Raw genomic sequence first — 17,100 nt, 5'->3', positions numbered from 1 at the left:
TTTTATTTCAAGTAATGTCATTATAAGTCTTCGAGCAAAAAACTGAAAGCATGGAAAAATTACTTAATGGCTTCATTTTGGGTGAATAAAAGCCATTACAATTGAGCTAAAGAAGGAGGTTTAGCAATCCCAAATATGTCTGTATGCAGGCCAGGTGAGAGCTGTCTTTAAATTGAGGACAGATTCCCTAAAATAGGTAATCACTGAGGAAGTCGTTTTCTAAGGAAACCTTGAACATTTTGTTCTGGCAGGTGTAAGAAGATAAAATTCTCTCTTTAGGATGGAATCTGGAGGTTGCCTTGTGCCTATGTGAAGCCTTTTTTGATCTAGTGGATGGCTTTGCTAACAGAAGAAGGGAGAAATTATTTGTGCCAATTCTTCCACTTACTTGCAGCAGCACCCCACAAAAATTGGTTCTGGAGAGTTAGGATACTCTCCAGAGCAGGATGGGTGTTTGCGTGTGCAAGAGGCTGCAAATTTGCACAATTCACCTCCACTCCTCTTCCATTGTAAAGACCTTCCATAAGTACATGGGTACTTATGGAACAAATTGATCTCTAACTTAGTCACTTTATCAACAGCAGAGTTTAGGAAGCTCAGAAAATGAAATTGTCATGAGGAATTCTACTTCCTGTCCTCCCCCAGGAGTTCATTAATAAAGGTAAAAAAAAAAGCCTAGATAAATATATTGGACACGCAAAAATAAGAGCTTTCTAGATGCGTGGGTGTCCTGGATTTTAACAACTGAAAAGGAATTTACCTGTCCGTTGGTTTATTTATTTACAATTTTAAAACGAATTCTCTCAGTGATTATCCATTTTGGAGAACCTATCCTCAATTCACAGCAGCTCTCTCTGTGGGGAGTAGAAAGAGATAACCTTTCTAAATCTTTAGTTGTATAGTTTATTATTTTAATTATGGCATTGTGTAGTAAAGGCAGCATTTCTGCATATTCTTCATTTTTATATAAGATGGATTGAGACCTACTTTTGAATGTTTTGTGGTATTAATGGTCTTCCTGGAAATGTAATGTGAAAACATGGTTAAATGTAATGTGAAAACATGTGTAAGAACTAGAATATGAAAAAGATTGTGGTAGAGCGTGTGCTAAAATGTAGGTCTGTGTTGGCTCGTAGTCTTTTCACAAAGATGGGATTTGGGGGATTCCATTATATTTCCTTCCTGTTTCTCACAGCAAGGTACTTGAGCTGGAATTTTTGGGAGGAGGAATTTGTACTGTGTTCATTATAATCCCCCTGTGGATTGCCCAGCAGAACCTGGCATTGCAAGAGGCCCAATGCTACAGTTGCTAATTTTACAAGCCACTTGATTGTTAAAGGCAGAGTGTGGAACAAAATCAATCTAGCCCTAGAGCAGCTGAATAGTGCAAAAACAAAAACAAAAAAACAAAAATATAATGAATAGTGCTCTGTATCATGAGTTTGTAGCTTGCAGTTCATTTCAAGTGTCATTATTTTCTCTTTATATAAGCTCTACATATTATTATTTTTTACTAAAATGGCGTATTTGAAAATTAAAAGGAAAATTCAAGCTTCCATGGTATATAAAACAAATACCAAAGGAAAAGACATTTTCCTCTTCCTACGAATGTTCTGTGGGAAGAATTAAAACAAACGGTAGCAGCTAATGTAGTGGCTAATGTAGACTGTTAAGAAACATGTCTACATAATGTTTGTTGGCATAAATGTTGGAGGTGCTTCACACCTGTTGTGTACAGTAAAACATGGCCAATATACAGCTCAAGATCATGCCAACATCAAGAGAACATCAATGACATAAGTGAAATACTCTTCTTCTATCAGTCATGGCAGCATAGCAGTCAAATTAGCTTTAAGACTGAACTTCATAAATTCCTGACAGCTATTGTGGTCTGTTGGGATTTGAAAAGTTCCTCATACATTTCAAGATCTTGGTCTTTCTTCCTTTGACACTGAGGGCTGATTCTAATGTAACATTTAGCATTAGCATGGATACATTTTTAAGTTATCCCCTAATTGCATATGGTGGAACTGGGTCACAATATATCATCACTAGCAGTGATCTTCTGAGCATAGAATTTTCCATGTGAAGTTTAGAATGTGCAGTTGAGAAAGGCAATTACTGAAAACCCTTCCAACATATGCATCCACTGGTTATAGGAACTAATGTGGAAACAAAACCAGTTGTACCCTCTTATAAGTGGGGCTGACTTAGAGAACCTATGTTGTTTATATGTTTACTGTGGGTGTTTTTATTATAAAAATAACCAGTTCACCTGGAGAAACCGTTGAGTTGTTTATTTTTAGATATCAGCACAGTATGTTGGAGGAGCATATATTCTGCTATCTTTTCTAAGGCTTATTTTCATGACATTTAAAAAACTATGCATTGTGGTTAAAGTGAGTCAGTGTTCTCATTTAACTTTTCTAAGCTGTGATTATATGGGAGTTTCTGCTTCTTGTACAGCGAGTTCACAGAAATAAAGCTAAATCTGTCATGAGTGCTTGCAATTTGTGCATCAGGATGTTTGCTCCCCAAACACTAATTACCATTGAAATACCTAGTTCACGCACATACCATGCAGAAAACACAGTCAGCACAATTTTTAATGATTTTGCTTGAAATTAGAGCTTGCCTTCTACTGCTTTTCTTAAGTGAAGGTGGTGAACATTCACATGTATGGGAATCCTGCTTTTTACCTGGTAAATAAAATGCATTTTAATGTATTCACATTTTATGCTTAGATCAAGTAGAAAATCTCTTGCTCTATATCCAATTTAATATGCTTTATGGAACTCCAGAACACTGAACAAAATGAAGCTGGATCTATAAAATGTAATCCTAGCCCTAGTATGGTGTAGGTAGGGAGATAAAACTTAGGAATGAAAAGGACAAAAGAAATCAATATTGAACTTACATTGTCAGAAACCTTAATTACATTCATTGAAAGACACTTGCTGATATAACAACTGCCTTGCGCATAAGAAGCTTCTGTTCTGTGAGATGAAACCCACTTCTTTAAGAGAAGTTTCAAACTAAAATTTGTGCACTTAGTTTGATAGCATTATATATTTCTGCAGAATCAAATTGCAAGACCCATAAAACCTTAATAGACATGTCTTGAATAGACTGTTCCTTTTAAAAATGTTTAATAACAGATTTAGCTATCAACCAGATTCTGTGGTTTCTTGACACAAACCACAAAACAGTCTGCTGAAATAATAAGTAGCACCTATCTTTGGAAAGTTTCCCAGAGTTGGAAACTGCTGCAGAAGCTGTAATTTATTTATTTTTCATTTTAAAAAGTCTGAAAATTTAAAAGTTTGAGAATTAATTTGAGAGCAAAAAGTTCGTTCATCAAATTATAGTTTTGAAAGTTGTTTATCCCTGCCTTTGTTCACATACTGTATTTCACGCCTAATACCATGTGTTGTCTTCAACATGAAGTTCCAGATTCAATATACGTAGTATCTGATTGAGAAGCAAACACCCATATGTGTACAGCATCCACTAACTTAACCTTTCCTAACTGAACAAACTAATGGCGGGGGGGGGGGGGTTGCCTGCATGCAAGGGAAAATTGAAAAAAGGAAGAAAGAGGAGGCAGGGGAAAGATGGTGGAAGAGATTATAGTGGCTTCTGTGCAGAAGGTGAAAAGGGTGCTTAGTAGTTTTATGCAGTGGTAAGGGGAAGCTCTAGGGCAGTGGTGGCCAAACTTGGCCCTCCGGCTGTTTTTGGACTAAAACTCCCAACACCCCTAGGTAACAGGACCAGTGGTCAGGGATGATGAGAATTGTTGTATCAATAGAGCACCATAGTTTGACTTGGAATAAGTTTGCTTTTTTTTTACAATAACAACTGGTTTACATATGTTTTGTAGGATTATCTAACCATTCACAAGTATGGCAATGCTGCCAGAAAGGACCTATGGAACACACTGTCAGAGGTAATACAGTTTAAAGTTTTCAGGGAACTTGGGTTAACCTCAGGAGTAAATATCCCATGCTGAAACTCATATTCCTGTTAATGAGTGTTTTATTTGTGTAGCTGTATATCATTTTGGAAAATTCTTAAATAAAAATTTATGGAATGTGAAACACAGAGTATCTAGAAATGGATAATCAAAACAAATGGATCCAGATATCAGCTCCTTTGAAATGAACTGAAGGGGAAGCAGGATGCAACATAGAAGTGCAATTGACTAAAAGAGAAGCTGTTTATGATTTGGTGCAGTCAACTATAAGTATTCTAGGGCAGCTAAATAGCTGTAATGTCAGTCATGATGGAAAAGAGCGTGTAAAAGCTCCTTCACAAGTATGCGCTAGCTCTTGCTTCACAAACAGAAAGACAGATTAAAATCATATTGAATAAAGTGCAAAGAGGCCTGGGAAACAAAATGTTCTTTACATGGATATACTTTTGCCCCAATACAGCTCTAGTCCCACATGACTAGATGAACCAGCATGTGGCAAGGAATATGCCTCTAAATGCTCATTGCTAAAGAAGGGGCCATACTTCACTGAGATGAAAGCGTTCGCAAAACGCGCATTGAAATGCATCGTTTGAGCAGGGCAGACACAAGATTTGAGATTCTCTTAGATCAGAAAAAGAATGTACTTCCTCCTCTAGTTCCTCCCTTTTCTGGAGAACAGTTGTCTAGTGCCACTTAAACATTACATCAGCACCATTTTAACTGCAGTGACGGCTGATCCAGGTTCCACCATGACTAAGGTTTAAAGTCTTTGTATAAATTTGGTAATTAAAATTGTCAGATTACAGTCCTGTGTCCACTTTCTGTCTAGTTCCTTTTAATATGTTGCTAGCAATGGGACGCGGGTGGCGCTGTGGGTTAAACCACAGAGCCTAGGACTTGCTGATCAGAAGGTCGGTGGTTCGAATCCCCACAACGGGGTGAGCTCCCGTTGCTGGGTCCCTGCTCCTGCCTACCTAGCAGTTCAAAAGCATGTCAAAGTGCAAGTAGATAAATAGGTATGGCTCCAGCGGGAAGGTAAACGGCGTTTCCGTGTGCTGCTCTGGTTCGCCAGAAGCGGCTTAGTCATGCTGGCCACATGACCTGGAAGCTGTACGCCAGCTCCCTCGGCCAATAAAGCGAGATGAGCGCCGCAACCCCAGAGTCGGTCACGACTGGGCCTAATGGTCAGGGGTCCCTTTACCTTTACCTTAGCAATGGGCTAGCCTCTGTTGTAGGACTGGGGAACCTTTGGTTTGGCAGATTTCATTGGCCCCAGCCAGGGTGGCCAATGCCAGGGATAATCAGAATTGTAGTCCAGCAACATCTGAAGAAGCACAAGTTCTTACCCCAGACATGAATACCCTGTTACTTTGTGAATGGTTGTTTTTTGAAGTGAAGCAAAGAGTAGTAGTACTCTATTCTCTCCCCCCCCCCCCCGAAAGGTAACATAATACTGGCAGTACTCCCTGAATATATTGAATGAAATTTTCTCTTCTTTTGTTTTGAAGGCACTTAAGAAGGTTGGGAAATTTGTGAATATCCAAGAAGTAATGGATCAGTGGACACTGCAGATGGGTTATCCTGTTATCACCATCAAGGGAAATGAAACTGCAGAAAATATTGTAGGAATCTCCCAAGAACACTTTATTTATGACCTTGACGTTAAAAGCAAAGGTCGTGGCCTTGGAAACAACAGGTACTCAACATTTATTGTTAAAAGAATTATGCTTTACCTTGTTTTGATGTGATTGTGTTGCAATAATGTATTCTCACAAAACTTGTTAAATGAAAAATTATAACTAAAGTATTGATAGCACAGTATGGCATTCCTGTGATTAAGCCACATTCCTTAAATAAGTTAAATCAGAACACTGAGTATTTACACATTTTCTACCTTAAAAAAATATTTTTGCTTTGAATCTGCTGCATGTCTATTAAGAGAGAGAGAGGTATAGAAGCAAAATGCACATCCAGATGGAAGTCTATACTCCAGAACATTTTTGCACATATTAAAGCTTCTGAGAATAGAACACTATTCTCAGAAGCCGCAGAATACTATTCTCAGAAACAGGTACTTCTGATTTATCCCAGTCACCTTATCCTTTTGTTCACTATGCCAATGGGCTAAGATTTAAAGAAAGAATAGTTAAACATATATTACATATGAATGGGAAAGTTTTCTTGATATTGCAGTCTTGAGCTCATACTCTATTCGGCAGCAGTATGTAAGTGATAAACAAGACTAGGTCCATTAAATAGAGCGCTTAAGCATTTTTTTAGGGGAAAAAAGGATGCAGGCAAGCTTGTTGGATATTATTGACCTTATTCCTATGTTGTCATGTCACTCCTGTTTAAAGTACTTGGCTGAAATAGGATTTCCTGTAAGTACAAGTCGAAGAGTACACAAATTAGCACAGGCATAAGCAAACTCCGCCCTCCAGCTGTTTTGGGACTACAACTCCCATCATCCCTAGCTAACAGGACCAGTGGTCAGGGATGGTGGGAGTTGTAGTCCCCAAACAGCTGGGGGGCCGAGTTTGCCTATGCCTGAATTAGCAGAAGGGTTTCATCTAACCAAGTTACTCTAAATTCAACCTTCATGACCTCCCTGTATCTTCTGACACATGTGCCCTTACACATTTATTAATGGGTGCATGCAAAGGAGCTCTCCATAGCTAATAATGATGTCAGCCACCAAAGGAAGTGCAAGAAGCAGAATCTGAGCCTTGAACATCTCTCCAAGCTCTACAACTTTATCAATAGCGCACAAACCCTGTTCTGTTGTTAGGCTCCTTGCGTAGGTTGTTTACTCTTGAGATGTAAGGATGTTTCAGAACATCCTGCAGTATCCCAGCAGCTCTTCCAATAGTTGAATGGGTCATTTCAATAAACGGTGACTTGGTCTCAGGGACTGGACTGAGGAGGAATGGTGGAGGCCGCCCCCCTCCTTCTGAACCTTCCCTGGAGGAGGAGGACAGTAAAGATTTACAACGGTGGTTTGCAGAATGTCATGACTGAGGCAGAAGGACAAAGCTGTGAGATAATGGAAGAAGAGGGAGGGGGAGCAGAAGAGCCAGAACAGCTGGCTGACACGTTATCATTAGAAAGCATTCCAGACCCCACTTCTCCTAGGACCAGGAGGGCAGTGAAAGTGGGAGAACAGAAAACGAATAGAGAAAGGGCCTCATGCAGCCACCGTATAAGGGGTGGAGCTGCTGTCGATTGAGAGTAAAGTGGGGGAAGAGATTACTCAGATCAACACCATTATCCTAGAGACAGCAGTCGGTGTGTCTCTCTCTGTGAATATTGAATAAAATACCTTGGTAAGAGCTTCTTGTATTTCTATCACTGGCAGCCTGCTGTGAGGGAGTGGGGTTGGATTCCCTGAAGCCTGGCACTTGGAGGCTTCTGTAACATCACAGCTGCACAGCCTGTGCCTACAAATGTGCCCCTTATACTAGGTTGGGCAAAATAGGGAGGGGTGGGCTTAATCCAGAAAGAGATGTGACTATGTAGGGCATTGGAGAGGGGCAACGGATGCTTCCCCTTCTGGGGTTAATTGCCACTTTGTAGCAGAAGGTATGTTTGGTCCGAAGTGGAGGAGAAGGGTTTTCAGTTCAAGCAAAAAGACCGCCTGATTACATAAGGTACCACTAGGAACGTAGTCATACCATATGTCCATGTGGCACACTGACTGGCCGTATTGACTGGCCGTGACTTGTCAGGGTTCCGACAGGGAGCATCCTCAGCCCTACTGAGAGATGTTGGCTTTCCACCTGGGACCTTGTGCATGCAAAACCTATAGGATGTGTTTCCATGTACATTTCCATTACTTGGTGAATTTCCATTACTTGCTAATTTATTTGTAATAAACCCATGAGTTTCTCCTGTTTTATTTTATAAAGTGTTTTAGTCAGAGAATATTAGAGCAGTGCACAGAAACCAAATGTAGAATATAAAGAAGATAATAAAACAGTGTTAAAGCCCACAATAATTCAGAAATAAATAATGTTTTTTCCCCATCCCTGCCTGCTGCTATATGATCTGGTAGTGCTGGCTCAGTAGTGCCAATCCTCTGATTTGATTTATGTGGCAGTGTCACTTCACTCAGCTGTCACTGCACCTCATTAATGAAATGCAAAAATAAGAATGTGGGAGGTAGATATTTGGTAGATTAGTCTTCACAAGGGCAGGTTTGGTTATCTCATAGCTTATCTATGATTATGAAGATTTCTACATGGTAGAAAATGTCCCAATTAAACTTAGCAATGCCATGTTTCTCATCCTCAGTATTTGGTCCGTGTTCATTTTCTCTCTCTCCTTTGTTTCTCATTTGATTGACTGTTTAGCTCACTTTCATTAATAGATAAAAAGCTCTTCCACCATGAAAAATAGATGAAACATGCTTTACTTCAAAATATTTGAAATAATGTATATGCTTTATTTTTATCACTTTTATAAAGATTAGAAACTGCTACAGACATGAAACAGCCACAACCACATGCATATCATTCAGTAGGCATGTGCTTTCAGTAGTTTATCATACAAAGTTACATACGAAAATGAAAATTAAATAACATTGTGCATTAATCACCAGTCTCCATAAATCTGAGAAGAATGTTCAGATCATTGTAAATGATGAGTGGAGTCTAATTTCACTTTGGAACCTATATTTCTAAAATACGGGGGATGTTGCCCATTTCTGCACATACTCATTCTCAAGATAATGATTTTCTCAAGCCCACACATACTTTGTTAGCTTGAACATAAGCTGCCAAGCCCAATATTTTTAAGTCCAACAGTGGCAGGGTAATCGATTTTTGCAGTACAATGCAAATACGATTTTAGCCGTGGTCCATATTTTAGTAACCATTTCCGCGTCTTTATTGTCCACACAGCCATGTAAGTAATTCAAAAGAAATCTTAAGGGGTTACTCGGGAATAGTATAATTTGTTCTATGTACATTTAGTACATTCTAGGTACCTAAAAAAACTTTTTAAAAAATCAAGTCCCAAAAAAGCACAATCTTTGTGCAGTTCACACACTGCCAACACTAACCATGAATCGAATTATTGATCTGTGCAGAGTAAGATAGCACTTTTAGAGTGTCTTTCTTTCAAGTTTGTTACTAGCAATTTCTAACCCACATATCTCGAAATTCCTTCTCTCTGTGGTGTCCAAGGCACCATACCCTTGTTGGAAGATAGCATAATTCTTCTGACTTCCCATCCTCCCAGACAAGCCCATCTTTTGGACAGAAAGCAGTGTTTATGTAGATTTCCCTGGAGTGCTCACTCCAGCAGGCCTTTCAAGCTAGTTTTATTTCTTCCCTCCACCCGCTTATCGTAGAAAGGATTTAGGATAACCTGAAATTATATTTTGAGGCAGCCTGCCTTTGCTGGATCAGGGATTGGATTAATTTGGAAAATACTGATTTATTAGACCTCGAGGGGTTCGACAATAGGTTCAGCTGGCATGCCTATTTATGGCAAAATAAAGGAAAATTACACAAATGGTTTTCAAGTCACATCATTAGGGGACCTCTTTATGAAGTCTGGGAGAAAAATAAAAAGCTCCTAGAAGAGAAAATACCCTGGTGGTTATCACCAATCGATATCTCAGCGATTAAAAAAACAAATATGGAAGAAAAAAGACTTACCTATGAAGACTACTAACAAGATCAGAAAATGGATGGAAGATGAGAACATATGAGGAGTTGAAAGGTAAATTAACAAGCTGGCTACAATTCCACCAAATAAACGCAATATGGACAGAACACAAAAAAGTAGGGATGAATGAGAAGAAATCCAAATTCCAGATAGAAATAATTGAGGGCAAATGTAAATTATTATCCAAAATGTATGATATATTATTGGAATGGGACACCAAAGATGAAGAAATAAGGGAGGTTATGACAAGATGGGCAATGGATCTGGGATATAATATAGAGTATGATAAGTGGCAGAATTTATGGACTAGTGGAATGAAATTCACAGCATGTGTAACACTGAGGGAAAATTTAGAAAAGATGATGTATAGGTGGTACATTACCCCGGCAAAACTGGGGAAAATGTACAAAACAGGTAGTAAGTTTTGTTGGAAGTGTAAAACTAAAGAGGGTAACTTTTTCCACATGTGGTGGACATGCGATGTAATGAAGAAATATTGGGAATGTATTTATAATGAGTTAAAAAAAATATTCAAATATACATTCCCCAAGAGACCGGAGGCCTTTTTACTGGGAATAATTGGGGACGAAATTAAAAAAGACAAAACGTTATTTCAGTATGCCACAGCCGCCGCTAGATTATTAATTGCCCAAAATTGGAAAAGTCAAAGTACCCCAGAAATTAGAGATTGGCAAACAAAGTTATTTGAATTTGTAGAACTTGCAAAAATGACACAAAAAATTAGAAACCAAAAAAATACAAAGTTTATTAACGATTGGAATAAATTTATGACTTACATTGAAGGGAACTATAAGAACATAAAAACTACAGCAAGACTGATATAGATCTTATGATGTGTAAACCCATTATAATTATTAACTGCAAGAGAAATAAACTACTCAAACTAAGAAGCCTGAAACCAGTAGGGATGGAAGTCAATAGGTGTACAAAGGAATGATTAATGTATCTAAAGATATAAAGAGATAAATGAGAAAACAAAGAAATGTAATGGGAAATGGTCGCTATTTTTCTGTTATGCTCAGAAATTTACTTAATTTTCTTTTTGTGTTTTGGGGGTTTTACGTAATGGTTGTAACTGTTTTTTGTTTTTCTTTTTGGTTACTTAAGCAAAAATCAATAAAAAGAATTTTTTTTAAAAAAAGGATTGGAGACATAAAAATGGGGGAAGGGGGAGAGATGAGAGAGAATCCTGTACTTCTTCCCAGTGCTAGGAGCTGGTGAGGCTCCAGTGAGGATCGCTGATCCACAAAGCATATAGACATCATCCCCCATTATACAGCTTTGTGCTGCCACCAAAAGAATACTTCCTTCTCCTATGACTGGGGTTAATGAGAAAGAGAGAGCTTTCCTTCCCTATGAGAAGAGTTTATGGCATCTACAGAGGTCTATCGCTTTCCAAGTGGTCATGCAGGAAGAAGAGGGCAGGCCTCAACTTAAGAGAACTCCTTCCCACCACATCTTCTTACTTGAATTATCAATTCTGCACTTAGAGACCTTTTGCACTAACAATGAAACCCAAGGACATGTAAGTCAGGAGCAAGTCACCCCAGTATTTCCAACGCTTTGGTGCTCTGGGCTGAGCAGTTTCCAATTATGATCTTGGTTTTCATGGAGCTGGCCAAGGTAATGGGGTGCCATGAGGTGTTGGGAATGAGGACAGAAGAAAGTGCACATGTGTCAATGTGAATTCAACTCTGGACATTACAGGCACTTCATAGTTATTCCAAATTCAGGCAGCACCTATCTGCCTCAATAACACTTATTGTTTTCCTAGTCCCATCTACTTTCAGTTACAGTCCTCATTCTAGGCATACTGGGAACCTCCACTTCAATTTCTGAATTTCTCCACCATTAGTGATAATCATCTGCAATAGAAACTTTCAAAACCTCTCCAGCTACACCTCTGGTTCTCCTCTGTCTGTGACTGTCTAGGATTGTAACTTAAATCTCCCTAACATTAGGGAGTGAATTCTAGTCAGTATTTAAGAGTCTGTACACCCTATATAACTACTGAAAGCCTTCATAGTACAAACTAGTATACTTTGTGTGCTATTTTCCCCCTTCATACTGTTCACTTTTGTTGTAGTGAATCATAGATATAATTCCTTGTAAATTCTTTATGGTTACCCAAGGGATCCATTCTATAGCTCTACTTCAAGAGGAGCAGCATTTACAAGGAGAAGTATCTCTTTTAATGAGGTATAAGTGTACTGTTGACAGAATAAGGCTTTCTGTTCTTTTGATGGGATAAAATAAATATAGTAAGCTTAATGTGTTTTAAGAAAGCATATTGTAGATTTTTTAAAGGTTTTTGAAACCATCCAGTTTTGCATTTCTCTGCTCTAGTTTTGGCAGCAGTGGGGGTATGTAGGCTCTTTCTCTCTCCTTGATATGGCAGCCAAATTGTCTTAAGAACAGAAAGAGGTGGACTAACCTAGCTTCAAATATGTAGTTTACAAATTATGCTGGGTGTTGCTTGTATCACATTCTCAAACTGTGTTGGTGCATCTCAACATCATCAGCTGCTTGTCTGAATAGGTACCTGCATTGTTTCAGCCATACTGTTATAGCTACACCTGTGAAATCCTGTTTTCAAGTGGTTTGATTTGTGTGGTTACAATCACCGTAAACTGTGTGGTAGAAACCCCTGACAGTTAAACATTCCAAAAATGCACTTCTTGAGATCATTTTCAGCCACTTCCTTAAATAATATTCAAAATGCACCTTGAGAAATATAATGTCAAAGGAGTCTTTGTAGGAGCTGGGTGTCCCCAAGAGGTAACTTCTTGATTGTACCTTTCAGGATTATACCTGCCAAGCCAAGATACAATGCTTTTCAAAATTATATATGTGTCACTGCAGTAAATAATTTGAATAGTTTGCCATGGTTTTGGTTTTCAGCCAGAATCCAAATAATTTTTTTAAAAAATCAATGAGAGAATAAAAAAATAGTTGTTTGGACATTTAGAAAAATAAAGAGCTATGCTGCTGAGAATGCTCCCAGTGATTTGACTTATACTATTGTTGGAAAGCAGATACAGAATCAGTTTATTTATAAACTGGGAATTTGGTCCAGCCACTAGGCCAGATCCCAACTTGCCCCTGTCCCTACAGGCCTTTGACAGAAGAAAAATGGCTATTTGCTTGCTTGACTCTAACCATACCTGCAAACAGACAAAGCAGGATTTAACAGTGAGCCCCTTTGATGATGTACTTTCAGCAGCAAACAGCTGATAGTTACTGAAAGCACACCTTAAAGGAGGCCAGTCAGCTTATTATTAGTGCTGGCGGTGAGCCTCCATAGCTGCACGTGGGAGCTCCTGGTGGGGAATTCTCGAGTACATCTGATTCCAGCAGCCCTGGAAAGGAACAATTGGGAGCTCGCTTTAAGCTCTTGATTGGTAGCAACATCCTTACACATGGTGTCAGATGTGAGGCAGGCGGGTGTGGTTTGGGGAAAACTGACTCACAGGCCAAATTGGGACCCACAACAAGCCTCATTAGACCCATGGGCTGAAAGTGAGTGAATGCATCATATGTCCTCCTGTCTCTTGTAATGGCAAGTACTACTAAACATGCAATTTGATACCACATTCAGCTCCCCAACCTCTGCAAATGGCAACCACTGAAGTGCAATGTGTTCAAAGAAACTTAGAACATGTGACATCACAACATGTCCCACATTTCTCGACATCATAAGGGCAGAGATGAGACATAGGGATGCTGCTTTCAGCAGGAACCAAACATCCTCTATAACATCTAGTTTCAGTATTACTTGTTTATCTTTCTCTTTTTCCATGTCAGTAATTTGCTGATTCGGACATCTAGAATTTCTCCATGCAGAACGATCCATGGCGGCAGTGATATGGAGAAAGTAGCATCTGTCCCAGCATTTCCAAGAATGCAGGCTCCTTTTATTGCCAGCAGTTCAAGTGAGCACAAAAGCCCCCTTTTAGCCACCTCAGTAGTACAAGTGACTACTGAGGAACAGCACCTGTTTATGTAATTGTATTTTGTCAGGTGCTTTTCCATGTCACTGAGTCCACATGGTTGCTCCATTTTACAGAGTTTCAGAATTTTGAAGCAGTCCATAGTTTCAATAATAGTTAACATCAGCAAAGCCCACAGATGTTTAGCTGAATGCTTTCACATTCTGTTCCTGTTTCAGGATAACATGAATTCCCCCCCAGCAAGAATTTGACCATTCCTTCTGTTTTAAAAACAAGTTTAATGACAAGGTTCAAATATCTAGTAATTCTGCTGTTAATGATCTTATGTGAGTGTTCCACCATGATGAAAAAGAAATAATAGCATGAGTTTCTGACAGTTCCTGAACTCTAGTTTTATTTATCTTTAATCTTGATGATGAAAAATAATAAACCTGCAAACACAGCCCCAAACTTTCCTTTGTCTATCTCTTTAATTTGACATGGCTTCCCTTGAAGTATGGAATTTTAAACAGACCAAAGACCCCAATGTAGTTTGCCTTCATATTTGTTAAAGCTCTTTTTAAAGGGTGCAGCTATTATTGATTTAAACAAGGAAATTGTATTAATTATAACCCTCTCTTTCTGTGCATCCTAGATTTTTCTGTTTATCCCAGAATTTTATGCCATTGACTCTTGAGTAGTCATATTCATTGAAGTGCTTATAATAAACAGTAATCAGTAATTTGGCTACATGCTCTAATAAGCAGAAAATGTGGAAGAAAATGGGCTTTGAAGTAGGAAAGAATATGGGGGGGGGGGGAGTGGAAAATAGAATAGCTTCAATGAAAAGCAAAGTAATATTGGAAAAATATGAAGACAGTAATGACTTGAAAGAGAAAACCAACCCCACTTTGGCAAGAGAGATTCTGGCATGCAAGCAACCTTCTGGGCAAATTGCAGATGCCCATCTCCACCCATGTTGCAATGGTAATCCAAACTCTATTGAACTGGCTAAGTGCCTCTTTTGCAGAGACACTCCAACATCTCTTGGTTGTGGTTCGAGGACCCGACCACCACGACGTGAAAAGAAGACACAGGGACACGTGATATAAGGTTAATGGGCTAGAAAAGGCCACAACTTTATTGATTACAGCAATGAAAAGGTATTGGCTTAGGCATTGGATCGCGAAACAAGTGGGTTTATTCACCAGGGGTTCATCACCTGTTGATGCTAATCCAACTATAGGCTCACCCCTGCTGTCACCGAGGGTCGTGCCATGGCCTCCCGGCAAGCAGGCATCGGACAGAATACACGACCGCCAGATTCCTTTAACGGAATACCCCTAAACATTGAAGGCATAGGCGATGGCCACACCTAGCACTTCGACACACCACAGCACATTATTCCAATGCCTAACCTACCCACCAATACCACAAAAGTTGTGACGATTGCTACGAGGTAGGCGAAAAAACCAAAAAAAGCCTAATGCCAAATGGAAAAACTCCTACCAGGCCCCCCATGCAACCGGGGCGACCAACCTAAGGTCCATAGCAAGGCCAATGACCTAAGCCCTAACTCAATGGGAGTGGAGAGTGGGTGACTCACACAGGACGACAAAGAGAAATGAGGCCGGGGAGAGGCTGACGCTGCAGCATCAAGGCTGCTGGACACGCCCCCCCACGGCACCTGATTGGACAGCCACCGGGGGGGCGTGAGCACCAGCCAGGTGAGCTGGAGGCGGTGTTCAGGCTCCCGCCCACAACCACTCCCCTCTCTTTCAGGGAGGAGAGTCTTTACTTTGAAAGCAGGGTAAGCAAAGCAAAAACCTTGCAACCCACGATATTTTAATAATTGTAATAATTTTTCAAATAGAATTCTTTTCTTTATAAATGGATGGTCAGGAGGATTTTTAAGCAGAGCACTAATATGTACATGCAAGGACCTGTGAGTTTTTTTTTCAACTGTAGCTGAATTAAAGCAAACCACCATTGGTTTGCATCCCGATGTCATCTTTTGTGAATGGAAAGTCTTTTGATCCAGCAGAGGGATCCTACTGACAGAGAGGGAGACACAACTTCAGCTGATCTTCCATCTCCCTATAAGCCCTAATGCTACCTCCCACATAGTTCCAGAAGGGACCTACCTCTCTGGAACAGTGTAGGAGGCAGTGGTTGGAGTGGAAGTAGAAATTGGCAAGAGCCACGTTTCCCCCTCTCCCAGTGGCAAGTTCCCTGAGATCCTTCCATTCAAGCGATAGCACCACCCACAGGTGCAAAGTCTGGATCCAAGCCATAATGTTTATGCTTTAGTGCAGAAGCGCTGATCAATTATAGCAGCCGTGTTCTAATGCAAATGACAGTTCCCCATTATTCTTTAGGATTGGTGCATTGCTTTTTAAACTGAAAAACATTTCTGTAATAAGCTTAAATTATTGGCAGGGGTTAATTAATCTTTAAAGAGTAGGTGAAGGAAACAGGAACCATCAAGAGAAGTGCAGTAATTGCTTTACAGCAATTCTTCGGCAATTGCTTCTACTTGTTTCTGTTTTCCTAGTTGCATGGTTTTGTTTTCAAGTATTCAGCCTACCATTTAACTGAAAGGCAGTAGCGTTCATGTTTCTTTAATAGTTTATAGCAGCTGTTCATATAACTTTAGCAATATTCAAGTATACGGGCAAATTGTTATAGCAATTAAAATTAATTGCCCCACGATCAGCTGCAGTTCAAATGCCTAGAATAGTATGCTGAGTATTTCACAACTCTGAAGACAGAACTGTCCAATGACATAAACTTTTATCCATTAGTATTATCATGTACCTCCAGGAGGCAAGTTTCCTTTCTTGATGATATACAAGAAGCCAGATTAGGAGATGGACAGTCAATGAAAAACTAATATTTGCTATATAGTTATCCTTCAGTTCAGACCAAAAATCCATCACTCAGAATTCTGATACCAGGACAGGAGGACTGAGCAACCTGTGACCCTCCAGGTGTTTCTGGCCTGAACATTGGCCATGCTATCTGGGATTGATGGGAGTTAGAGTCCAACACAATCTGCTGAAGCACAGGTTCCCCAGTGCTACAGCAGATGCTTCCTTCTGGGAAGCTCACAAGCAGACCATAAATGCCAGAGCTCTGAATGCTCAGTGGTGTACTGGAGCTTCAACCTGAAAACCACCAGGGATTTGTCCAGTGGTGGCCAGTAGAGTGGGACCTCCCAACATCATCACTGCAGTTAATGGAGATGGCACTGGAGCAGGGCAGGGAGGTTGGGACTACACAGGCTCATTGGTGGAACAACTCGGCTGCTCTTGCCGATGCATCTGCACAGCCGCAACGTCAACATCACCCTGTTCCATTCCAGCAGCATCCAGGTAAGCTGAAGTGATCCTGGTGTTGGGAATGTGTCTCTGTCCCAACACACCAGCCACTACTGGATGTCTCCAATTGCCCCTCTTTTTGATGTAGTCGGTAGATTTTGAATTATTCAGAATTTTAAGAAAACAC

The 17,100-nt window shown here is 39.9% G+C and overlaps 1 protein-coding gene across 2 annotated transcripts in view; it reads left to right on the top strand.

Moving 5' to 3' along the window:
• TRHDE (thyrotropin releasing hormone degrading enzyme) overlaps positions 1–17,100 on the top strand; it is a 199,110-nt gene that overhangs the window by 139,506 nt on the left and 42,504 nt on the right. For both annotated transcript variants that reach the window (XM_083699066.1, XM_083699067.1), the window contains 2 exons: positions 3,881–3,946; positions 5,482–5,669. In XM_083699066.1, the coding sequence (XP_083555192.1) occupies positions 3,881–3,946; positions 5,482–5,669 (254 nt within the window). The remainder of the gene's footprint in view (positions 1–3,880; positions 3,947–5,481; positions 5,670–17,100) is intronic.

The sequence above is a fragment of the Podarcis gaigeae genome (assembly GCF_964106915.1).
Source record: "Podarcis gaigeae genome assembly, chromosome: 10".
NCBI classification, from domain to species: Eukaryota; Metazoa; Chordata; class Lepidosauria; order Squamata; family Lacertidae; genus Podarcis; species Podarcis gaigeae.
The sequence above is the reverse complement of the archived record's forward strand: the minus strand, read 5'-3'. Positions and strand labels throughout refer to the sequence as shown.